Source organism: Agrilus planipennis, unplaced genomic scaffold (genome assembly GCF_000699045.2).
Source record: "Agrilus planipennis isolate EAB-ADULT unplaced genomic scaffold, Apla_2.0 scaffold49, whole genome shotgun sequence".
Classification (NCBI taxonomy): Eukaryota; Metazoa; Arthropoda; class Insecta; order Coleoptera; family Buprestidae; genus Agrilus; species Agrilus planipennis.
Genome location: NW_020438913.1, coordinates 999,821 through 1,027,452, shown reverse-complemented (window position 1 = coordinate 1,027,452; position 27,632 = coordinate 999,821). Strand labels below are relative to the sequence as shown.

The window sequence follows — 27,632 nt, the reverse complement described above, 5'->3', positions numbered from 1 at the left end:
CACTCCTCTACGGTCCGCATTGAATTACGAACAAAATAAACTGCGAAACTTCGATCCAGGTGGGCTATGTTTATTAGTAAATAGTAAACAATGTAAGTACCCATGCTGTTCGTTTCAAGAAGTTAGAGATATGCCCCTTCCCTTTATTAGCATGTGCCGTAGCATAATTTCAAATCAATTATATTTGTCTCCGGAGCTCATTTCTCCACCGATCATTGAGCGAGAACTAGACAAAAGTGTACAGTACCATTTGTAAAATTATTTAAACTGACTCGTTAAAATTTAAGAATATGCTTTATTTAAAAGCATATTTAGCCAAAATTAATAACAAGTGAATTAACTTAACGCTCTACAAACCTATAAAGCTTTTGCTTTGTTTTCTATTGTTAATTTATATACATTTTTGTTTTAAGAAATTGCTAAACATTTTCATCTAGTACTGTACAATTCTAGCCGATCTCCTAAGACCGCCTATCGGGAGCTCTGCTCGTTCAAGCTTGTTCCAACTATTCCTGTCTTGCTCACGCCTAGTGTGTATTCTTTCTATCTTCGCGCAAATATCTTCAAGGTCACAATTCCAACAAATTGAAATAGACTGTACATATGTATGTCCCAGTCGTTCTAGCAAACCTGGCCGCACGACATGGTCTAGAGTCTAGAGGTCCTGATCAGGAATAATAAGGTCGGATTCTAAAACAGAGCATTAAAAATGAGTAGCTATAATAACACGTGCTAGGTTAATTGTTTTTTTTCTGTGATTTTAGTACCAAATGATAACCTATAGATAATGTCAAACCATAACCTATTTGTAATTTCCGTTAACAGTTTTTTTAAAAATCAAATGTCTGCAATTGACACTGTCCGAAACTATCGTATAATCTGAAATAATTTAAGTCCGTAGCCATATCCGAAACGATACAATATTATTCACATATTCACAAACAAATCTTAATAGTCCGAACAAGTTCAAACAGCGCAGGCGTGGCAACGTCACTCGCCCGCGAAGCGGCTGCTGGAGACATGCAAAATCTTACATTTCGTCGGTTTTACGAAGCGATTACGTCAACAGCTACGGAATATCGCCAAAACGTAAATATATTACATCTTACAATTTTTTCATTTTCCAGATTTGTTTAAAAAATAAAGTCTATAAATAGGTTTAAAATAACAGACGACTGCTCTTTGATAATCCCAACAATCCTTTGGGGTTATATTATACTTAACTTGGTATGGCGTCATTCATCTTAATACTGTTGTAATCACGTGTAGTGGTTGCTGTTTTGTATCAAATATAGGAAAAATTCAGTTGAGCTAGCTACTAAAAAATACTGGGCTGCTCAGCCATTATCTGTAGGAACATATTTTTTTAACACTCATTCGAGTAAGATAATTATTATTGGTATCTTCATGTTTGATGTCGATGCGTTATCGAAAATGAAGTAAACTTTTCAATTTCCATATTAATTTCCGCTTTATTCGTGTTTCGACTTTGATGTACCGCTTAATAAAAATTCCTGGCTCTTTTTGCGATTGCGGCTCTCCCGTCGGTTGGGAGGCGTTTATAAATCACGTAATTGCAATTGCAAATGAGAAAAATCGATCCTATTGGAACCGAATAGGTAGGCGACTTATTATACACGGCGATTTGCATCCAATTTTAATAAAAGAATGATTAACGTGAATCGGCGATGGATAGGTATTGATGCATAATTGACTATAACCATCCGTCTGCTACAAAAATCAGTATACTATTATTGAAAATATGTACTTATCTAATACGATAAAAATACGTACACAGCTAGCTATGCAAGAGCCGCGAGTAATCGATATATTGATTTCTTCACATGCATAATACTTGTTCTTAACAATGCAGTGGTCACCATCTTCAATTATTATTGGCGCATTATTCTTGTGGCTTGCACGTGAAAATAAAATCGTAACAGGCATTCACAATGGTATAGGTCCTAACAGAACCCTAAGAAGGATACAACTTCTAGAAGATAAATTTGTCGTTAATTAAGGCTGTAGGTTTTGTAATTGTTAAGGAATTTACGAAAATAGAAGCATTGCATCGTAATTTAATGAGTATTTACTTAAGTGTATCGGTCCTTAGGCCTTTTTCTGAATTTTGAGACTATCTAATATGATCTGACCAAGAACACTAATTGTTCGTAGAATCAGCACATTGCTAGCAAATTTTTAATATTGCTGCTAACAGGACAGGGTTCAGAACTTGCTTGCTGAGATAGTAACAGATATACGAGATATGTTCAAAAGGTATCGCGGATTTCGAATTTCCGCTGGTTACGTATATTCGATTTTCGAATTTTTTGTGGTGTTATGTTGGTACTCATGTCTCTCACTTACACGGACAAGTTGAACGTCATTTTTTGACGGCTGCCACGTTTGCGCCTGTTTTAACTCGTCTTCGATTTTCGACTACTCTAGAAAACAGATTAAAGAAAAACAAAAGTAAGTATGCAGACGCATTCCGAATATTCACCGGGGTATATAGTGAAGCTACCTTGGACCGCAGCAACTTTTATCGATGGTACAAAGTGTTCTCAGAGGGCCGAGAAGATGTGAACGACGAAAAGCGTGCCGTACGCCCGAGAACGTCAAGAACAGACGAAAACGTTGATGAAATCAAAATGGTATTGGCCAATCGTCGAATCACCGCTAGAGAACTTGCTAAGGACCTAAACATATCGATTGACTCCTGATGATTTGAGCATGAAACGGGTCATCGCGAAATTCGTATCAAAATTGATCAATTTCGACCAAAAACAGCATCGCGTTAACATTGCTAAGGAACTGTTGGACTATGTTTGCGACGACCCAAATTTTCTTCAGAGGGTCATAACTGGTGGCGAATCATGAGTTTATGCTTATGACGTAGATACCAAAGCTCAATTATCCCAATGGAAGCTGCCCCACGAACCAAGACCGAAAAAAAGCGCGCCAAGTTAGGTCAAATGTCAATATTTTGCTTAGTTTTCTTCGATGTGATGCATCATGAGTTCATAAGGAATATTACCTGCAACTTATGACAATTTGCGCGAAGCAATTTGCTAGAAACGCCCGGATTTGTGAAAGAATGAAAATTGGCTTTTGCACTGTGATAACGCCCTTGTCCACATATCGTTGCTTGTGCGCGAATTTTTGACCAAAAACAGCACACTTATAATGGCGCAGCCACCGTATTCCCCATATTTGTCCGACTGTGTCTTTTTCTTGTTCCCGAAACTGAAAAAGCCCATTGAAGGACGACGCTACGCTATGATTGCGGAAAAAAAGACGGCATCGAAGGAGGAGCCGAACAAGATCACAAAAACTGATTTTTGAAGTGCTTCAAGGACTGGAAAAAACGTTGCCATAACTGTATAATGTCTGGAGGCGATTACTTCGATGGGGACAAAATAGATATTCATGAATTAATAAATAATTTTTGAGAAAATAAAATTTGCGATAGAGTAGTTTAATTGTAAATTATAGGCACAAATTATATTACATTCATACATAAATATATACAAATACACAGTCGTAGTAGTTTCATAAAAAAAATTCGGGAAGCTTATCAGTTTATTTAGAAGTAGGCGTAACCATAAGGTGCCGCCAGTCTTGCCGGCGCAACCACGGGCGCAGCTCGTGCAAGTGGTGCCGCCGGGGCTACTACTGGCGCAGGGGCAACTCTAGCTGCAGCAACTACGGGCGCAGGGGCTACAACTGGTGCCGCTGGGATAGCCCTAGCCAATGGTAGTTTGCTTACGACCGCGTTAAATCCATTAACTGGATCTGCTACATAGTCAACTTGACGCCGAGTACCATCGGGTTCCACCACAGAGTATTGACCTTGAACGACACCTCCGTTCCTGGTCTCTACTTGGCTTTTGAAATCACCGGAGATAACGTCTTTGACATCGTAAGCAAACGAATATTGGGGGTAGGGGTCGACTTCGGACACAGCTAATGGGGCTGGTGCTACTGCTAAGGGAGCTGGGGCTACTGCTAGTGGAGCACTTGCGTAGGTTGATGCTGCCAAAGCTGCCAATACTGTTATCACCTTAAAAAACAATACGAAATTTTAATGCAACCTTTATTGTGTGATTTTTTGATAAACAATTTTACTGTGGTACTTAGAAATGAACTTTTGTTTCAAAATATTATCGGTAACCGAAAGAGAGAGATATTGTAATCGAATAATTTATTTTTTAGGGTCAATTTTCTGGGTTAAAAAATTCCGAAGCCGGAGAAAAATTGATAAATTGAATTTATATTTCTTATGTGGGTTATTTACGAGGTCAGATAAAAAATTTATTTCTTTCTCGGTTAATTTAAAAGCGATCCAAACGGTTGGACAGAAACGGTATCGCTAATATTTTATGATCTCTCGAGTTTGAAAAGCGTTTTCTCGGATTTCCCGATTATGCGGTCCCGAACGCGGTTTTTCAAAACTTTTACATAAAAAGATCCGCGAAAATCCTTTTATATGTCGGAAAATAAATCCACGGAAATTCGGACGGCAGCGAACTTCCTCGTTTGCATTCCGTGCGTCTCCCGACGTCGCAGGAAATTTAAAATTCCAACGGCGAACACCAGCAAAGAGCTTTCACTAATTCTCGCCGTAGTACTAAACGCATTCCTCCATATCCCCGGACTAACTGAATGATTAACAACAATAAGACACTGTCCACTAACAAAAACAAATAACGAACAGACGGCACCTTCAACTGTTACGAAGCTCTATATTCTACATACCTTGGACACCATTCTAACGACAGTTATGTGTTTTGTTTTGCTTCCGTTACGAGAACAAAAAACGACTGATAACAATGTGTCCGAGCGACGGCCATTTATACCTGCTCCAGTTGTTTCATAACCTCTTCATGGCCCACTGCTACATTTTACCTAGACGTCTTGTGTATGTTAATTTGTCCACGGTAGCTCATCGCATATGCAGTCTGGTGTCTGCTGTACGTGCCGAAACACGTTAACTAAGGTCTAACGCAACGCTCGGGGCCTTTTTCGTCACTTTTGGACTGGTTTCAACACAAGTTAATCCTTTCGTAAACTTGCACGGGTAACATGGAAAATCCGTATGAAGTTTACCGAAAAGGCGTTAATCAACAAAGTTTTCACGAAAATTTGGTAATGTACCTGTAGGGGAGACTGGGGCTGGTCGTGATATTTTTTTTTTAAAGTGTCGTAATTTTTTGTTTGTTTGATTGTTTTACTGGAATGTAGGTTTGTTTGATTAAGTAACTATTTGGGTTATTAATTTAAAAACAATTTTAGATTCCAGACTATTAGAAGTGACATAAATGAATAAATTCTGGGAAAAGAGACGTGCAACTTTTAGCCCCGTGCCAGGGGCTGGTTGTTACACTATAAGGGACAAAATGTCAAACTACAATGTCTGTATAGCAGTCTTTTGCCCCATTATAACAAAAACATATTAACTTCGTTGAACAAAATTATAATCCTATTTTTTGGTCTTACGCCTCATAAAAATAAAATTTAGGTAACTTCCAAACCACACACTGTACCCATTCCTCACCAGTTCGACTCTGATCAAACGGTTCACAATATATCAGGCAAAAATAATCATCTGTACTTCCTTCGTTAGACTCAGTCATGTAAAACCTTCCTTTTTACAGCCTTCTTCCTTGTTTCCTTAGGTGTTTTTTCTCTCTTCATCTTTACTGGCTCAGTGGACTTTCCTTTCTTAGTTACCTTTTCGTAATTTCTTCTTTCTTGTTCTGTTCCTGTGCAGCACTACGGGGCAGGTAGTAACAAATAACAACCTGCCCCGAGAAAAAATCACTTTTAGCCCCAATGCCAAAACTGACCCTTCAAGGTTAAGTATTAAACCCGCAAATAAGTATAACTGTATAAACGTCGATTCTTTGCAAAAATAAACGATTAGGGTATAAATATAACTACACACGCATATCTGCTTTAAAGGAAAAGCTACAAAAGCTACAAAACGGAATATTTATAATTCATTTGTTCTAAGATCTTTAAGATCTAATGTTATAGAAAGAATTTATAGCGTAAACAGAGATATAAAAAAATAATAATAGCTTCTACCATTTACACATGGAAAATGGTTTATTTGCACATTCAAATGATTGGTTTTAACATTAGCATTACCAACATTAAAATAGATTATTTGCACTTTGAAAATTGATGGTTTGGGTAATAAAATAATTGGGTTTAATTTTAACATGTTGCAAACATTAAAATATAATAGATTGTCTAAATATTGATACAAGTAGTTACTACTTGGTTAAATATACATATTGTTACATGTGTATGAACAAACTAGTCACAGATGAGGGTTCGGTACCGGACCCTCCTTTTTCGTAGCCAGAAAACTTAAATCCAACATTTACAGACCTTTTACCTAGTAGAATTTATCAATTTTTATAGCGATATATCTTATTTGAAAATTACGACATAAAATGGTCGTAAAAATAAAAAATTTTCAAAAATTTGTGTCTTGACTCGAGAATAAGAGTAGAAATTTTTGTGAACCCCTTCCTTGTGAAAATCGTAGATCCTCAGGATAAGGAATATTTAATAAACTTAAAAGAAGTGTTTATCCAGTAGTATCTATATATTTTTACTAAAAACAGCAAAAGTTTTGTTATTAACTATTAAATTAATGAAGTTAATTGTTGGTGTCACATAGAGTTTCCAACCGTACGATAATATATATATTCATTTTAAAAATTTATGAACGCGCCCTTATAATGAATGAAATTAATGAAAACGGTGAAGTTCAATTCTTTATTTTTATAAATAGTTTGTTTTTTGGTGAAAGCAATTGGTTATTATCATCGTAAGGTCGTTAGTCCTAAGACTGGTTGGACACGTACCTCCACTATTTCCAATCCTCAGCTAAGCTTCGCATTTCCGTAAAACTAGAAGAACCCACATTCTTAACTATTTGCGAACAGTAATCTAATCTAGGTCTACCTCTACCCCTTCTAACTCCTGCTTCTGCCTCTAATATGTCTCTGACTAGACCTTCATGTCTGAGAAGGTGTCCTACCAACCTATCTCGCCTATGTTTTATTGACTTCCATAGAGTCCTCTGTTCCCCTATTCTTTCTAATATCTCTTAATTTCTAAACTTTTCTACCCACGTTATCCACGTTTTCCATGTTTCGCACCCGTACAACACCGCGCTCCAAACATACACCTTTAACAATCTTTTTTGAATTTCTAAATTAATCGTTCGCGAGCATAGAAGTGACACGACCCTGCGCTACCCTCTGCTTTATATTCCTACTACTCCTTCCGTCCTGACTTATCTGACTTCCTCATCATCATCATAATGTCATCAGTCCTAAGACTGGTTGGACACGTACCTCCACTCTTTCCTATCCTGAGTAAACTTCGCATTTCCCTAAAACTAGAACAACCCACATCCTTAACTATTTGCGAAGAGTAATCTAATCTAGGTCTACCTCTACCCCTCCTAACTCCTGTTTCTGCCTCTAATATGTCTCTGACTAGACCTTCATGCCTGAGAAGGTGTCCTACCAACCTATCTCGCCTATTTTTTATTGACTTCCATAGAGTCCTCTGTTCTCCTATTCTTTCCAATACCTCTTCATTTCTAACCTTTTCTACCCACGATATCCTCATCATCCGCCTATAACACCACATTTCGAACGCTTCTAACCTTTTCTTTTCCGCTGCTCCCACTGTCCATGTTCCGCACCCGTACAACGCCGTGCTCCAAACATACACCTTTAACAACCTTTTTCGAATTAATAAATTAACTGTTCGCGAGCATAGAAGTGACTTCTTTTTATTAAAGGCGACACGACCCTGCGCTATCCTCTGGTTTATATCCCTATTACTCCTTCCGTCTTGACTTATTTGAGTTCCTAGATATCTAAAATCAGCCACTTCTTTTAATTTTTCGTCTCCTATCTTTATATTCGCTCTTTCCCTCCTTTTTCTTCCCTTGCATACCAGTATTTTAGTTTTACTTTTATTTATTTTCATACAGTACCTTAACCTTAAGTGTTAATCAAATCTAAAAAGTCTAATTTTCGTTGATTTGTTACCATTGTCGCCACAGCTTTAGAAAAACTATTTATTTCATAGAGCACCTTGTCGTAGGGCGAGATATAAAATAAATCGTTTTACTTCGCACAATTTTTAGAGAAGTGTAATACTTCTCCTGGGAAAGCTACTAAGTCAGGCTAAGCAAAATGTGCTTCTGCTTTACGAGCCGTAAGTCTGGGGTTGTTTATTCGAAAAGTATGGAAATAATTTACTAGAGAAGGCACAACGGGATGACTGCCTTCATTAAGCTCTCTAGTCTGGAAGACAAATCATCGAATCAATTTTCTTTATTGTACAAGGGACTCAGTCAGTGCCTGACGAGACAGTGTACTTATACATATACATTGCGCAAATATATACGTATATGCACAGTGGCGACGCACTGTCCAGTCTGAAGTTGGGACCATAATAATGGAAAAACGTAGCAACGCATTTTAGGAAATGGCTTAGAAACGTTAAGATGCGTAGGGGGATAATAGGGAGCTTACATACATATAAGGAAAAACTCTCCCATAAGAAACGCAGTACCTATTACATTAATAATGTGTTTCATTTATAGGGGATTTCTCTGCCTCTGTTTATGCAGATATAGAAGACATGTTAAGTTTAGTGAAAGGGCAGGAAAACCTAATAATTGTAGGAGACTCAACGCAATAATAGGTGAAGGTAAAGTGGGTGCAATAGCAGGTTCTTTTGGATTAGGCAATAGAAATGATAGAGTAGATGGGCTGATAGAATTTTGCGATAAACATAACTTAACCGTCGCGAATACTTTATTCAACCATCACGTTTGGAGGTGCTGTACGTGGAAGATACCAGGTGATTTAGGGAGATATCAGTTAGATTACATACTTGTTAGGCAAAGATTTAAAAATCAAGTGAAGGACTGTATGAGTTATCCAGGAGCAGATGTACACAGGGATCAAAACTTAGTAATTATGAAGACCAATCTTAAATTGAAAATTCAGAAAAAGAGGGAAGGTAGAAGACGTCTTGGTATAGAAAAGCTAAAATGTAACGAAACGCGTGAAAGGCTAGGTAAAAGGACAGACGAGATACTAAAGGCGGCGGGAGAAACGAATGACAGGGATATAAAGACAGAATGGAACTGCATTAAAAAGTCAACACCTACAGATATACTAAGTCTTAAACAAAACGAAAATAGGAAACCCTGGATAACAAATGAGATTTTAGGATTAATAGAAGAAAGACGGAAATACCAAAAATAGTCGAAGAAGGGCAAAAAAGATATAAGGCTATAAAGTGGGAAATAATTAGGAAGTGTAGGGTAGCTAAGGAACAGTGGAGTGATAGGATGTGTAAAGAAGTAGAAGAAAGAAAATACCACAAATGGCGTGGTGACCGCCATCTGTAGTACGATTCTACATTTTAGGATTACGTATGCTCCAGCAAGGTCCATTTAAATATATGGATATCTACTTGCTGAAACGAATCCCGGCGTAGCTCACCTCAACGTGATAGGCACGTTACCATAATCGAATAAAATAATTCGAANTTTGTGGTATTTTCTAAAACGCGCTGTTAAGACAGCTGGTAAAGGTTGGTCTGTGTTCTGTCGGAACCGCCGGCGACGCGCTGATGCGATCCAAAAAGATCGAAATCGCGATCCGCGTCTGGCAGTTTCGACAGAATACAGACCACTTCGAATCATTTTAATCCATAACTTGATGAGAAAAACGCACTTGTTTTAAAGACGTTTTTCTCGTATTTCACAGCAGTATTTCACCACGCTGTGATTTTATCAACTAATCTAAAGCCATCATTCAATCCTCAATAAAAAGTATTTAAAATTTGATGTATGCTTCCTGTACTAAATCAATTTTAATGTATTTTTATATTATTAAGTTTTTGTTTTAATTCACCCCTTTTTCTTGCGAACTAAAAACGAAACCCTTTAAATGATTACTCGTGTCTGTTGGCCTATCACAGTCAACTTGCTCCGAATCTACTAGACCGAATTAAGTTGAAATTTAGTACACATTTCGGACTTGAAATTTCAGTAGTAATAATATAAGAAACGAGGCAGGGGTCATTTTGATAGAAAGTGAGGAATACTGTTTCGTTAGTACCGCTCCCATTTTATTTAAAGCTATTTCTAACTCTTCCTTGCTTAATGCCAATACTGCTATAGGTACTATCTGCAAATCTAAGCATACTAGTCTTTTGTACCTGTAGTCCCTACAGTTGTACTGTCTTTAATGATACAGATCGCATCTTAATTTTTTACGAATGAAGACCTTAATTTTGGTAATATACGGGATATCCAGATGTTGCGGTGGTCTTAAGCACGTAGAGAATTATTACAGGAAAGGGCGCGAACGTTTTAATAACAGTTTAGGAAACTAAACGTTCGTTTAATATTACGATATTACAACTCCTCGGTGATCCACCACTGTGTTCACATGTGTGTCGGTATTTATATAAGCAGGGATGTGCGAATTTCTCCGGAGCGAGAATAGTTCCGTGGGGACGCATGCGTTTAATGCCACTAATAGCGCTCGAAAGCCAAATGAATATTTAATTTAATTAGGAGCGCGCCATCAGCCTTCGCCGAAAAACAGAGCAAAACCTGTTGGAAGCATACGACCAACTACACGATGACGCGGAAGACAACGATAAGTTTACTATTTATGAGGGAAACTTCCATTTGGTCGTGTTGGTTGATTCGCGTTGCTCCAAGACGAATACGCGATTACGGATGAACGAACGAAAGGAAACGGTAGAAAGAGAAGAAGAGAAGACGATCAGTAAAGTTTCCAAAAAGTTTAAACTAGATCGCGTAGTCGGGGCTTCGGCGCCGTACGTATACCCTACTACCTACCTTCATTACATACAAATGAGCATCGATAGGAAAGTATGCGATTGGTGAGCGATTCTCCTCGAGACGTAGATCGATTGATTACATGTACAAACCTATCGCTTTCTTTCTTCAGCCGAATTTGGTATTAGGTTCGAACAATAGTGTGGTAAATTCTCTGCGCATTACAACGAGAACTAGAACCGTATTTGTAAAATTTAATGGGTCTATTCAGTATTAATTATATCGTAACAATCACACATTTGTAATTGATCTAAAAATCAATTGCAGTACATATTATCGCAATTTCTGGACACTGTGGTGTTATAGCTCCATCAAGACCAATAAGACCGATCAAACATTATATAAAATGATGAATGAAAGTTGTTCACATTGGCCTTTTCAAGGTATTAGAAGCTTAAAAAAGGGACAAAGGGATATTCCATGAATGCCTTCTAATTCTTTAACTGAAGAGAGTCCAAAATTTCTATACTTGGAAATGGATAATCTAAAATGTTGGATCTGTATTGTTTTCCGGCTTCAATGTCATGGTCCATGGAATTTTGACGTTCCAAATTTATATCAGCATCTGCCACCTGAATTACGACAAAACGGCCCGCAAACAGTATCGAATTGATATACGCCAGCTGTGTAAAACTAAAAACTATAACTAAAGATATTGTCGTGTGCTAATAAATGCCTAGAACCCAAAATTCTTAGCAAAGTATTCGAAAAACTTCACTTACAGACTCAAACATGCTTTATCTTTTTAAATGCGTCACAGAGAAAGTACCTACTTAAAAATTTACAGAAATGTAGACCTCAGTATACTTACACATTTTTTACCTCAGCTATAGGAATAGCGGGAAATTTGATAATCGGAACCTGGAAGTTGATTTTCCCTTACGTTTTGACCGACTTGTTTATGTGTGGTACGCAATTACTTTGCCGATTATGAACCGATTTTATTATTTCTAAAATGGCAAAATCTCAAAGATGGTATTTAATGAAAGAATTAAGGTCTAGTCAGAGACATATTAACAGTAGAAACAAGAGTTAAGAGGAGATGTTTTTCTTTTTGTTTGGCGATACATTTTGTTTGGCTTGTCATGGTTTTTGTTTGGCATTTAACCTCTGTGTCCAACCACGTCTGATCCATAACCAGTATTTATAAACCTACGTTATATGCAATTTAATTTTAGTACGTGAAATGGATCCACGCATATTTGTCGATAAAACGATTACGGTTGTCGAAAATGAAATAACCGAACTGTTACTGATTGAAAACCGTGGCACGTAATATGGCAACCGATGCCTTTATGAACAGGATCATCACCAGTAGCAGTGACAACGAAATTTACTAGTTTGTTTGTTGGTTAATACGTACGAACACGCAATACTAACTGGACGACGTGTCCACCATGGAAAGCAGTCCTTTTTGTACGAAGCACATTCAATTACATTCATTTCGCGTAATAAGCGACTCGATTAGCAGAAAATGTCATCAACGAACGAATTATTTCAATAAGAGACTGTAGATGTCGAAACACCTGGCGGAGTTGACCCCTTGCATGAAAATAAACAAGGATTGGAGGAAATGAAACTGATTTTAAGTATTGGTCAGGGCCGGTCGTGAATTAGAAATTAAATGTTTCAATTAAAATGCCCAAAAAACATATTAGTAAACTACAAAGTAGTATGATAATAAGGACGAATCGATTACAAAATGTTTATTCAGCGTTCTGTTTTTATATTGCAACATTTCTTTGTTTATATTTCGATTACACTGTAATTTAGTAGTTATTTTTCAAATTCATCAGTTGGCAGCCTTGCCGACAACACGACAGGATTATCGCAAAGTTTTTCATTAGACAATTATTTTGATATGTTCGGTTTCTCCTATTTTGAGCATGTAGGATTAGGTCTATGTCGGTAAACATCACTCAAAAAGACGGTTCTTGAAAGTACTAATGTCATGTAAACGTAACCTAACCTAACCTAACCTAACCTAACATTTCGAAAGATTCCACTCACTCTGACAACGTACTAGATCACATGCATATTGAATTTACTTCAGTTTAATTTATGCTGGAAGTGGAAGACTCGGTTTATTCGTTTAATATTCCTTTCGCTTAAAATTTAATCAAAAAAAATTATCCAAACATTGTAGGTATGGCAAGTAATTTTTAAAATCAATTCAAAAAAGGAAATGACAATAAAAGTTCGCCTTTGTTCTATATAACGCTAAACTAATGTGTAATTATCAAACCTATGTTTTGAAAGCAAGGATATGCGTGTAGAGAAGTTGATTCATTCATTGCACATATAAATAATTAACTTTCACTAACAAACAAAAGTAACAACCTATACCTATTTAAGAATCAGGCCTACTATTTCAACTTCCTTTCAAAGAAAGTAACACATATTATTATATTATATGTATTTGTATATAGTAAGTGTTGAATTTAACATTTCATTCCAGTGTGTGAAATGGAAGTGTGCACAAAAATAATGTTTAAAAGAACGCTTAATTAGAATCTATAATAATTATTAAATATACTTTTACTTGAAGTAAAGTTAAAACACTGTTTATTGTCTTAACAATTGTTTCGCAAGTTTATGGCTTCTTCAGAAGTTATAGAATTACTTGGTGCTTTTAATACTTTTTACACCGGAAAACCCGTAGAATTTGTAGTATACTTGAATAGTTCGGTAGCAGTAAATACCCACTAGATGGCAATACACTGCCTCTATTTGGATATTAACTACGAGAGTCCTTAGTGTGGATTTACTTCTGGTAGAGAAATATGATGGTGATGACGAGTTTGCTTTAGAAGTATCTAGTGAAAATAATACTATACTGGAAATGTTTCTTTAATACGGGTTTAACTGGTTTTAGTACTAAAACATGTTGGCAAGAGACAATGGTACAAGGTTTCTGCTAGATTCCAGAAGAGTTGCATATTGTAATAAATCCCAATCGTCAAAAAATATAGGAACCGGTTTTCTCTCGAGAAAAAAAGAATCAGAAGTTCGAGCGTTTTCCGCATAGTCTTAGATCGTCCTAATCAAATGACGCTTGGCTCCAACGTAATAATATCAACGAACGTTCGGTTTTCTTTCCGAAATTACGTTCTTATCTTCAAACCAAACCACTTATATCTGGTAGCAATACAGTGGATTTCGACGAAAGTGTGTTAACATATTTTTCGGTTCTATCTCGTCTTCTCATCGAAGTATTTCGTGACGAATTGTTAATAAAAACCAGGCGTTTAGTGGATGTAAATGTAAATCTTATTGGAATCTGACATATGGGGCTTAATAAACGTGGCGACTACAAAATTTAAAAGTTATTTGTGATAAAACTTAATTAAAATGGTTATTATAAGAACAAAAAAATATCTGATTGGGCGAAAACAAAGCCTTCTAATCGTAATTTTGTCGAGATTGAAAGGATTTTAAAAGTGATACATATGATAAAATGTAAAAAAACATAATTACAAGCGTTAGTGATATTAGTCAAGAAAGTCCAGCCAAATAGAATAAAAATTATCGCATTTTATATGGAAACAAGTGATGTAAAAGGTGAACCTCACGAAATTAATGCAGAATTTATAGAATTTATTTGTAAAGCTGGCCTAGGACAAACGTGTAAACATATTGTTGCAACATTTCTATTTTGTTTAGTTTGCTTAACGTTTAGTACCTTCTTCCAAACTTTCAATTGATCAACACATTCTGATTCTCCAAAAAAAAAAAAATAGTCACAATAATAGAACGTTTGCCTTTCTTAGGAAATTTATGAAATCTTACATTTATATTTTCACTTGAACGACTTGTGCAATTTTTCACTTTTCTTTGAACTTCTTTCTGGGTGAGAATCGAGCATTTTCCAACGCGAATAAAGTAAAAATAAACACCTAATTGCAATTTTTTAATTAGCCAAGCAATAGATTACATCTAATGCAATCTAAGATCACTTCTGTCGTCTGCTATCAGAGATCATGTTCGATTTGGTCAAATCCCAATATTATTTCAGTCAAATGATTTGTCTCTTCTTTATTTAACGATATACTTTGGCTTTAATGAGGATCCATCCATTTCTCATAGATTATTGTTGCATTTGTAAAAAATTTGGTAGAACATATTCGACAAAATTGAATATTTTTACAGTAGTTTACTAAATTTGTACAGAAAATAGTATACTTATCAATTTATTTATGTATTATACCTTAAACTGTATACTTTGACATTTATGTTTGACTACTGATTATCATCATTCTAATTGAAACAAGTATTTTGGAAAGCACGAACCCATTAGATACTGAATATTTCATGATTTTTAAGAATTGAAAATCAGTTTCTCTATTGCATCCATGAACATTCCGTTTGTTTCATATTTTCCTTTGATTTTTGTCCTTCATTATGGTGTACATACTACAAAGGCATCCAGCGTAAAGCCGATAAGGCCTATCAGCAATGCAGTGTCCGTTAATGACTAGCATGTCTTTTTATTTTTATCCATATACCAATTTGCAATTGACAGTTTCATACTGCTTGAATAGAAAAGCGACGGTTTGTTGTGAACTACCCATGCACAACAGCATTGATCACTGAACACGGTATTCAACATTCCAAATATGAAGATAAATAATTATATGTACAAATATAGCTAGATACATGCAGATATGTACTTTTGAGACAGTGGTAAAGTTTGTTTTTTCCATTTAGCGTTAAGATCTATTAAAGCAAACTGAAAATTTCACATACTAAAAATATTTTATTCTAAAAAAATAATATATCTATTAAAGTTGCTTCAATACACTTACAACTGATGAGTTACAAAGATAGAAGAGTGACACTTAGTTTGTATAAAGAGTAACAGGCAGTTACAGAGATGGGGTTGCAACGTAGAGAAGTAAATATTAGGAAGGGAGTCAGACAGGGATGCACACTAACACCGCCACTTTTTAATCTATACATCGAAGACGCGATCAAAATCATTAAAGACAGTACAATTGTAGAGATATACAGGGATATACAAAAGATTAGCATGCTTAGATTTGCAAATGATATAGAAGTATTAACATCTAACAAGGAACAGTTAGAGATAGCTTTAAATAAAATGGAAGCGGTATCGAAAAAAATAGTACTGTACGAAAATAAATAAAAGTAAAACAAAAATACTGGTATGTAAAGGAAAAAAAGTAGGGTAAGAGCGAATTTAAAGATAGGAGACGACAAATTAGAAGAAGTGGCTGATTTTAGGCATCCAGGAAGTCATATAAGTTAGGACGGAAAGAGTAGTAGGGATCTAAAGCAGAAGATAGGGCAGGATGGTTTCGTCTTTAATAAAAAGTAGTGACTTCTATGCTCGCGGACGGTTAATTTAGAAATTCGAAAAAGGTTGTTAAAGGGGTATGTTTGGAGTGCGGCGCTGTACGTAATGTGCGAAACATGACAGTGGGCGCGGCGAAAAAGAAAAGATTAGAAGCGTTCGAAATGTGGTGTTACAGGCGAAGGACGAGGAAACTGTGGACAGAGAAGGTTAGAAATGAAGAGGTATTAGAAAGAATTGGAGAACAGAGGAGTCTATGTAAGTCAATAAGAAATAGGCGAGATAAGTTAGTAGAACACCTTCTTAGGCATGAAGGTCTAGTCAGAGACATATTAGAGCAGAAACGGGAGTTAGAAGGGGTAGTTGTAGACCTAGATTAGATTATTGTTCGCAAATAGTTAAGGATGTGGGTTGTTTTAGTTTTAGGGAAGTGCGAAGATTAGCTTAGGATAGGAAAGAGTGAAGGTGCTTGTCCAACCAGCCTTATGATGATAAGTACCTTAACTAAGAGATAGGTGAAGGCATTTGTACGAGTTTCCCTATATACCACGTCATATTTTTCCAGAAATGATTCCACCCTCTGATTACTGTTTGTAATAAAATTATGACCCTGTAATTTGTCCGTCTTATCCAATTAAAGGGAAACACATAATGACACAAAAGAGAACAATGACCACATGACAAACTTTTTGTAATGTGGGGACATAACCAAATTTTATTTACTCGCATTTGCACAACGCGCTGACATCGACAGATGTAGACCATTTAGTTATTCGTAGCGTGCGGATCATGAACTTGGTATAATCATTTTGATGGTAAGTTATGACGTTGTGAGACATACTGTATGCTTTGAGATTCCCTGTACCAAGCGCCTATCACTTTTCGATTGCTCTGTCAAAGCTTTCTAACGAGATGCATCGTAACTTCTTCCATACAATTTACATATCAAATAATTATCCAGTTTTGCATTTGTCTATGGCCAAAGTTGCATATCTATGTGAAATGCGTCAGGCACTGAATTAAATAGTATTGCCGTTCCATAAACCGAAAGCTTAATTCTGTTTACAAGTTCATGCATTCATAAAAGCTTCCAGCTGCTAATTCAGCCTTTCACACTAGCCGGAAGCATTACCACAATGGCCGCACTGAGATTCTACTACCAGAATATTCACTTCGTGATTAAATTAAATCAACCGTCGTTTGGTTCAACAAAACTAATATTAAATTTGTATAAAGGTATGGCAGGTGTACCTGTAATGAAACCAATGCCAAAGCGGATAAGCGTAAAATATTAGCGGTGGATTTGATGAAGAAAATCATTGTGTAATATTATACAGGAGAATGCACTTGCTAAGCATGAGCGTATAGAAAATTTCCAACTGGTATAGATGTGGAAGGGAGACCTTACTTTATACCAGGGGTCGGCAACATTTTTTTGGCCGCGGGTCAAAATCAACCAAAATGCGAGTATTAAAAAGACGTTTGGGTCAGAGATATTTTCGTATTAAAACAGCATTTTAGTAAATAATAAGATATATTTTATTAAGAAAATAATTACAAACATAATTGAATAAACTTTATTTATAAATTCTCTCTACAATATCAATGGCTCCCCTGAGGTTGAAACTGTGACGTCAATTTAGTCAAGTCTGGCTTATAGTTAGTCGGTTTAAGTCGAATACAAGCATCTGAATTTTCAATAGTTAACCTGCTCCTGTTTTTGCTTAAAATAAATTTCATTTGTGAAAATATTTGCTCACATTTATAAGTGGACCCGAATGTGGACAAAATGGCAAAGCCAATTTTTTTTAATGATAAAAACCTCGTACGAAGTGATGCCCAACATGTTGATATCATGAGAAAATGATTATTTTCTGTATTTTCCGAATCGTTCCGCAATTTCTTGAATTTATCCGTCCATAATGTTGAACTTTTAAAATCAATCATTTCTAAACTAAAATTGTCAATTCTTAGATATTCAAAATACTGCAAATTTATATTTGTGGGTCACTTGAAATTACCAAATGGGTCACTCGGTGACCCACGGGTCATAGGTTGCCGACCCCTGCTTTATACCATCTTCCAGTCGTAGTTGACAACGAAACGTTTCATTTTAATCGTTCATTTCGACCACGTCCTGGAAGTGAGGCTCTGGAAGGCTGAAAAAATATTCATTTACGATCTTCTGAACTTCTTGATTAGATACGAAGCACTTCCAGAAACAAATTTCTTCAAGTTTGGGAACAGGATTTGAGGGTGTCAAATCATGAGAACAGGGGGGATGGCCGAGTAAATCGTACCCCAAATCCCGCATTTTTCTCATCGCCAGTGTATGTACAAAGGCGTTGACCTGGTCAAAGATGACCTTTTTCATCTTGAAGTCAGGCGTCTTCTCCCGAATTTTGGCATCCAGTTGGTTAAGAAAGTTGGAGTAATAATTGGTTGTAATTGTTCAAGGTAATCAATTAATAGATAGTATCCCCTTCGTATCCCAAAACCCGTTGGGCATAGTCTTTCCAACAAGTACGATCGATTTCGCTTTCTTTTACGCTGAACCACTGCTTGAAGTGCTATTTCGTTTCTGGAGTGTAGTGGAGGACCGATACCTCATCCATGGTAACAAATCGATCGGATTCTTATTGAATTGCTTCGAGTATCATTTACCCATTTGATTTTGAAAGACATTCTGCAAAATCGGCATCCATTTTGTGCAGAGAGTTCGCATTCCTAATTCTTTGTGCAAGATCATCCACTTTTATAGGTTTCCTGTGTGGTGGCGGTTTTTGGCAGTACTTCACGTGGGTCATTATCGAGAGAGTGCTGCCCACTTTTGTTATCGGTTGACATAGTAGAAGCAGAGTCCCAGTAAACTTTCGTCAATTTCGGATGAATTTCTTGTGGGGTTAATCCATCCAAAACGAAGAATTTTATGGTTACACGATATTCAGGTTTGACCATTTTAGCGATAAATAGAACAAATTGCAACTTGTCATATGAACTAGTGACCCACGCAAGAACGATGACACGTAAACCCAGGCCGAAAACTGTTTACCTTAACCTCGTATGTATGTATGTTAGGCCCGAAGACCGAAAACGCTAAGTGGCCGGAAAAAACGGCCACATCGCGTTCTGGCTGCCTTTGAACGCACAGAACGCGTTTTGGCTGTTTTGAAACGCTCGCAACGCGTTCTGGTAACTGTTAATCAGCCGGAACGCCTTTTGACAATTGTTGAACGCCCACAACGCGTTATTAATGTTCGACTTGTATTATTTGCCGCTTTCTACCTGCCTACAATGAGATTTATATTGTACTTATGAAACAAATGAATTTCAATCCATTTTTCAGTTTTTAGGAAACAATTCAATTATTGACAACTATAATTGGATACCAAAGATGGGTTCATTTGAACAATATTAAATTTCTTATAATTGTTTTTCAGTTCTAGGAAGAAAGTTACACTGAACACTTAGTAGTTTGAGTATATAATAACTAACTTGACTTCATGAAAAATCAGTACAGTTCTCGTCAGTGTAGCGAGAAGATCAGTCTGTCATTTACTAAACAACTTACTAAAGTCGTTTGAAAGGTTCCACTTTCATTAAAATGTCTGATAAATCCGCGAAAGAAATTTTTTATGATAAAGTAAAACCAATTATTGATAATTGTGACGATAGATCTATGTTGCGCGCAAAAATCAGAAGTCTTGACAATATAAGTGTTCAGTGTAACTTTCTTCCTAGAACTGAAAAACAATTATAAGAAATTTAATATTGTTGAAATGATTCGGCGGGAAAAACCGAACCCATCTTTGGTATCGAATTATGTCAATAATTGAATTGCTTCCTAAAAACTGAAAAATTGATTGAAATTCATTTGTTTTATAAGTATAATGTAAATCTCATTGTACGCAGGTAGAAAGCGGCAAATAATACAAGTCGAACATTAAGAACGCGTTGTGAGCGTTCAACAATTGATAAAACGCGTTCCGGCTGTTTAACAGTTACCAAAACGCGTTGCGAGCGTCTACAAAACAGCCAAAACGCGTTCTGTGCGTTCGAAGGCAGCCAGAACGCGATGTGGCCGTTTTTTCCGGCCACTGAGCGTTTTCGGTCTTCAGGCCTAACATGTACATATTAAACCACCGCTCCACAATTTTTTAATAATATTTTTTTATTAACATAATCGGGATTATGTAAAAAAAGTAAAATCTTTTGAGATCCACTCTCTTATGACTAAAAATCGTTGTGGAAAAAACAGAGTCAAGCAAAATTAAAGGGATTATGTAGGAAGCGGAAACAATTTCGGGACCCTTATAAGGGCGACAGGGAAGATGTTAATGAAGTTTATTTCTCAGCATGTACACATATATGTATATAAAACACAAAGCGAGTATAGCCCTTACGTTTATACACGAAACAAGATCTCGTTCGGTTGTGATAAGAATCGCCACAAATCAACGAAAAGAAATTTATGAATCAAGGGGCTCTGCAGCCTTAGCAACGCTTGAAACATCGAATGCGAAATCGTGATATTAAGGCGCGAGAGAAACGTCGGGGGTTTCCGTACATTCGGGCATAATAGCACAATAAAGAAAACGAGAATACATTGCGCTAATATCTTGCAATGATAAATCAAATAACGTTCCGGAAATAAATACTTGCGAACTGAAAATTTGTGAATGCCATTATTTTTTGTTGTTCAAACAGCGTACAGTTCTGGACGAATTTTTGAACATTCTTTTTATATTTACATTCTCTAAAATTGGTATCATTTTTTATATTCTCATTTAAACTTGATACCATTTTCTATATTAGTAACATTAAGGCTTTGTCAGAAGTCCACGAAGGCGTTTTTAGTAAGCAAAAATATTACTTTCATGATACGTAACACACAATTTACTATTTTTTAATTATTTTGAGTTACGTAAGGCAGAATTAATTGAATATATACGCCATAATGGGAAAAATCTAAAAGTCAAGGTCACAATATTATCATGCGAAAGAAGTGTACTTAACCTAAATATAACCTAACCGAATGAATGTTTACACAGCATCTGGTAAAGGTCGTAGGGGGTGGGGGTGGGGGAATCGAAAGAGGAGATCTCTCCCACCACTGTACCATAAAAAGTTCGTGGCGGTCTCACCCCCATAAAAGGTTATGGGGGTTCAAAGTTAATAAAATAAAAAAATACATTTCTAGGCATGTAAATATTTATATAGTCATTCTTAAACAATATTCAAAGGTAAAACTACTGAAAAATACATAAAAATATTGAGAGTTATATAATACATTATTTAAATATTTTTATCAATAGGTTAGGTTCGGTTCTGTTATCGGGTTTTGTTCAAGTGACCACCCTCTTTCGATTCCCCACCTCCACCCGCTTGGAAATAATTATTTTATTGAATTTTATTTGAATTATAGTGTATCAAAATTGTCAAAATAATCAACTTTCAACCACCATAACTTTTTATGGGGGTGGGACCGCCGCAAATTTTATATGGGGTTTTACTCAGGTGACCACCCTCTTTCGATCCCCCTCACCCCTAGACCACATCTAGACCTTTACCCAGCATCTTTCTATTGTGTAACATTAGGTTCGGTGAAGGTCAACCAATGTTAGAACAGTTTTCGAACGGAAAATCAGGTCGATTGGTTGTAAGGAACTAATACTTCCTTGTAAGATCCACCTAACGAATCATGAATATGGTCTGAAAATTCTTACGTCGTTCTAATGTTGTACTGTATTTCAAGACTTCGACAAATTATAGGCTCAAATCAAAATTAGTGACTATAGTTTCCCATTTTAGGTTGTCTTTATGAGATAATAGTGAAAATTACGTAAAACTTGTTAGTCCTGTTGTGCTCTTTATAACCGAATTCGACTGTAATTTACTTCTCCTTTTGATTTAGTGCTAGATACTTACTCTAAACCAAAAAAGTTAGTGGTAAATCTCTCACGAATCTTTTCAATTCTGAAAAAGTAGCATTTTTACTATTTTTATGAACCTTTCCCCTACCCCCAAAAAAATATTTTTTTTGTTCGTCCCTGGTATTTAGATCGAGAGCATTTTCCAAAAAGAAAGGATTAAAAACGATTGTACTTGCATGAATTCCAAATAAACTTTTCAGATTTGCACTCATTCAGTGTGAGTAGAAAGCTCCTGGCATCGGGCAATACATGGTGACAGAAACCCTTTCGAAAGAATACACTGCAACTTGCGAACTTTGCTTAATACGTTTGCAACGCTGTGTCTACGGTTCGAAACAGCCTCCAGAATGGTAATATCTTGTCTTTATTTGCGCTACTTGACACTTTCAACTGCTCTTCTTTAAATAAACTTCAACGAACGAAGAATAGGATTTCATTATGTCCCTTTACCAACCAAGAAGCGCTTTATTGACGCTAAAGTCTGAAAAGAGGGAAAATCGACAAGCTTTGGAAATTGATTCCTTTTAAATATTCCATGGATTCTTAATGTCCTTCAGTCTATTTTTTCTCGACAAGAGAAATATAAAAATCCAATCAAGGAAATTAAAAATTTACGGAAATAAGGTACATTGAAAATGATTTTGTAAAGTATTTTGGTTCGTAGTCGGCTGCTAATAAGTTAGTTGTAAAATTGTTGTAAAGTTGATTGATTGGTAAAAAACAGAAAACACAGTCCAAATTGCTCCTGATATCTTTATCCTCATACCCTCAAAGTCCCATCGAAAAAATCAGATTAGCCTTTGCGAAGGTAGGGCAAAGCATATAAAAAAACTTTTTAAAGGTCATCATTTGTGCCTTACGATTATTAGTATAAAACTACCACTTTCATTTTGATGTTACAGACAGTCACCTTCATTTTATAAATACATCTGCATAGATATATATAAATAAGGTGGTTTTTCAGATTTTTTCTTTACAGGCCACTCCCCCCCCCCCCCAATTTAAATAATCCCAGCTACGCCTCTGCCTATTTCATATCTGCCGTCTTGTTGCTCTTGCTTTTTATGTTGGCATGAAACCTTCTTTATATTCAATTCTTCATTTTTCAGAAAATTTCTCGAAATGCTTTTGTTACGCGGTCATGTATGTGTCATTACAAATGATTTATTACTGTCCTATTGCATTCGCTCGACAGATCAAACGCGCTGTCTTATCGAGTGTACCAGTATAGTGCAATAAGAAATGTGCATGCTCCATTTCTTGGCAATACTACTATATTATGATTCCATTTCGGTAAGTTTCTTTATTTCCGCCTTGTGCGCTAGTTGTTACTGTACAAAACTTTTTAGTCGATGCTTGTTTTAAATATTTCCTTGCCTTTGGAAGGACAACAGCCAGAAACCTAATACATATTATTTATATCAAAAACGCCGACTGTGGAAGCCTACCTTCACCTATTGGTAATCATAATACCAGATTTTAGTTCTGCAGAGTTCATTTGACTCTATATATATTGCCACCATTCACATTCATTCCAAATTTTCTTCTTTTCCTTCTGTTTAGTCTTTCTCTCACGTATTTGTATATCATATTCCTACTCACAAAAAAACTTTCTGTTGTAAATTTCAATTTCCTCATTATAAAGTTATTACGTACAAAGTCGAGCGCATACAATGGCAATCGATTCAAATCCAGTAGTAGAGTAATTACGAAAACTGTGACATCGATTCTCGATTGAGAACTTTACTCCAGTTAAGGCACTAAGTTTTAAGCATTGAATCAATCGTTTCGTATAGGAAAATTATTGAACAGTAGACTAATTACCAGTAAAACTAATCTAACTCTCTAATTCTATAATCGGATGCATCCTTACAGAATACGAATCTCCAACTCCGAAAGTTAAATCTGCTTGTCGATAAACGTCATATTCACTATTAGTGAGTATATTCTTAGAAGTAGAGGCAAATTGTAGAGACTTAAGTACTTTGAATAACTAATTATAGAAACTTAAAGGCTTAGGATAACTGTAAGGAACGAGGGGATACATTCCAATACGTAGTTCCCTTTCTTAACAAACGTAAATTTTTACTGCTCAATGGTCTATGCTTAGGTATTTATTATACACGTGATTAACGATGTTTGAGATAATATGTAGTTAGGCCCGCGTTCTGGTAACTGTTAATCAGCCGGAACGCGTTTTGTCAATTGTTGAAGCTCACAACGCGCTCTTAATGTTCAACTTGTATTATTTGCCGCTTTCTACCTGCGTACAATGAGATTTATATTGTAGCTACTTATAAAACAAATGAATTTCAACCCATTTTTCAGTTTTCAGGAAACAATTCACTGAAAAACAATTATAAGAAATTTAATATTGTTGAACTGATTCGGCGAGAAAAACCGAACCCATCTTTGGTATCCAATTATAGTTGTCAATAATTGAATTGTTTCCTAAAAACTGAAAAATGGATTGAAATTCATTTGTTTTATAAGTACAATATAAATCTCATTGTACGCAGGTAGAAAGCGGCAAATAATGCAAGTCGAACATCAAGAACGCGTTGTGGGCGTTCAACAATTGACAAAACGCGTTGCGAGCGTTTAAAAACAGCCAAAACGCTTTCTGTGCGTTCGAAGGCAGCCAGAACGCGATGTGGCCGTTTTTTCCGGCCACTGAGCGTTTTCGGTTTTCGGGCCTAACATGTATACAAATTGAATTTGAAGACCGATAAGCGCTTACCACAGTGCGCTTATTGAAAGATAATTAAGTCAAAAACAAAATATTTAGTGCGTAATTACAGTGCATACTACAATTTGAACTAACGAACGAGTTTAAATAATAATATAATCATTAAACTAAAAATGGCATATATATTTAAAATATGCCAGCAGAATTAACTTTTATTCTTTTTGTTTCAGGTAAGTTTTCCAGAGGTATCGTTACCTATACAATATTGGAGGGGGTGGTCGTCAATCAAGGTAATCGTTTTAAGTGTGCAGTTTTTATTTAATTGTTCGTTATCAACTAGTGATTCCTTTCGAGTGATTTTCGAATTATAAGAATGACCGTTATTATCAAAATTCTTAATTATACATGTGAGTATCTTTCGACCTGAGGGTTATCAAATATTGAGGTTCAACTTGTTTTGTAACTATCTTATCATGTTTTTCAACTAAAAAGAATCCGAATTTCAATATCCAAAATGGTTTAGCAGCTCTATTGATGTTTTATATTGAAAAGTTACTTGCCTATATCAAAATTGATCACTTTTTAACGAGAGCTTACAGGCAAGTTTTCCTCTATGAAAGATAGTAGGATTAACTTTCGAAAAACAAATGAGCTTCCACTATATCAGCCCATTCCACTGAATAAGTAATACCAATGCTGAAGTGATTTCCTTAGGCGAATGTTTGTACCCATTGAAATTTATACTTACAGAGTTGTTTTTCATTTTAATCAGTTAACAGCCTCATCGATAAAACTGTTAGGTAGCGCTACATTCGCCATTTGTTGATGTGTTTTGTCGATTTCGTTATTATTGATCCATCTCAATAAGTACCACTTAAAATACTGTTCACGTAAGAACTAGAGTAACGTAAATATTAAATTTCATATTTATTAAAAGGCTGAAGCAGTTGAAAAGATGTTAACCTAACCTAACCTAACCTAGCTGTTCTTTCAACATACGTATGCCCATTTCGAGTAGGGTTGCCATCCGTCCGGGTTTCCCCTGATTTGTCCTAGTTTAGAGGGCATACGGGGAGCGTCCGGGGGGAACTTCATTTATAATCCTTGTTTAAAAATTTAAAGTCTTGGGCCGCCCGCCACACACGTAAAAGAAATCTAACTGATTATTAAAACAATTTGTAACAAACTGTAATAAGAGTAATAAGAATACAGACCACTTCGAATTATTTTATAAGATTTTGTTTTGTTAGGTACATTGAAAATGATGATAAAGAATGACTAAATTTAATTTTAAGGTCTGGAAATAAATAAAAAGGGTGATTTATGACATTTTCAACTGTTTTTTGTTACACTGACTATGTTTAAAAAAACCTGTTGACATGTCCGGGTTCTGGAATTTTCGAGTAACAGTGAGCATTGACGGTATAAGGTTATTCACCCAAATATCATGATAGATCAATTGTATATAGGGTTGCCGGATCGAACGCGCTACGGTCGCTTGAAAAATTTGAAACTTAAAATTACTGTTGTATAAAATGAAGTTGTTATAGTTAATTATAATTTAATAGTATAATAATAATCTTAGCCTATCTTATGAATAACTTAGGAACGTAGAAATGGAAGGGAACTGTCACAGTGTGAGTGAAGACGGTAAGCTTCACCACCCTACATCTTCATAACCTTGAATTCGACTCTCGACAATTGACCTCCTGCTTCCTCATTATAATATTATTGATTCCGCTATTTAAACGGTTGCTAATTGACCTACTAAACAGTAGGTAAGTAGGTATTAGTTTGCAGTTTTAAATAAATAATTTAAATATACCAACTTCGTAACAGTGACCTGAATATGATTTATGGATACTGTGTAACACTACCACATTACAGATCCTTATTAGTTATGTCGAATGAACTACATACACACCTGCGTATTATGAGATTAATAGATTAAGTAATAAAATGGAAAACTCGATGGAAGGTTATCGCCAGTTTTGATCGTTCCAGCTGTATGTAAATAGTTCTCCGTCGCGGAAATTGGGTGTGGAAAATTTTTCCCGCTTTTTTAGAGAAAGTTTGAGTTTCTTACCAAAGTTAGATCTCAAAACATATAACTACAATATACCCAACAATTTAAAAATTGTTTCTGTTTGCAATGTAATTACAAATTTACGGTTTTCGAATTGTTTCTTTTTCTTGTGCTATAAGACATTTCTTCTTGACAAATTTAATAGTTCTAGATCAACGGGAAGTAGTACCTATATAGATTTTGATTCCGTTGTTGGTGTAATTATATGCAGCATAAATGGATGTATCTTTTGATTTTTTTCGCAGTTGCAAGGGATTTTAGACCTCAATATTTAATATGAAATATTATTCTGAAAATTCATTTCTTGAATTCTTTTTTGCCCACTACACACTTCCTCAAATTAATGAGGAAAAATTTGTAAAAATAAGTACGGTTTGTAATTCCAACTTGATACTTCCACGCATTCCTGAGAAAAGGGATATGGACAGATAGATAGACAGACAGATGAACAACGAAGTGATCCTATAAGGGTTCCTTTTTCTCTTTTGAGGTATAGAACCCTAAAAACGAGTATGAACATTTCACTGTTCGTACCATATGTACAATGTAGCCTGTCAGCACGTCAATTTAAACTTGTGTGCAATAATTGCACTAACTGAAACAAATTTCAACTCTCCATTTTCTTTAATGATTTATAAGCATGTCTGAACAGATTTATGTTAACTAATAATAATTGTTTAATG

The 27,632-nt window shown here is 35.7% G+C and overlaps 2 protein-coding genes across 10 annotated transcripts in view; one reads left to right on the top strand and one right to left on the bottom strand.

Annotated features, from left to right (window-relative positions):
- LOC108733410 (disks large 1 tumor suppressor protein) overlaps positions 1-27,632 on the top strand; it is a 436,917-nt gene that overhangs the window by 216,914 nt on the left and 192,371 nt on the right. The window lies entirely within an intron of this gene.
- LOC108733412 (larval cuticle protein A2B-like) lies at positions 3,499-4,858 on the bottom strand. The gene is made up of 2 exons (XM_018464578.1): positions 4,759-4,858; positions 3,499-4,063 (listed from the first exon to the last, which is right to left on the bottom strand). Exons 1-2 carry the CDS (start codon positions 4,768-4,770, stop codon positions 3,587-3,589), a joined length of 489 nt encoding a protein of 162 aa, XP_018320080.1. The 5' UTR covers positions 4,771-4,858; the 3' UTR covers positions 3,499-3,586.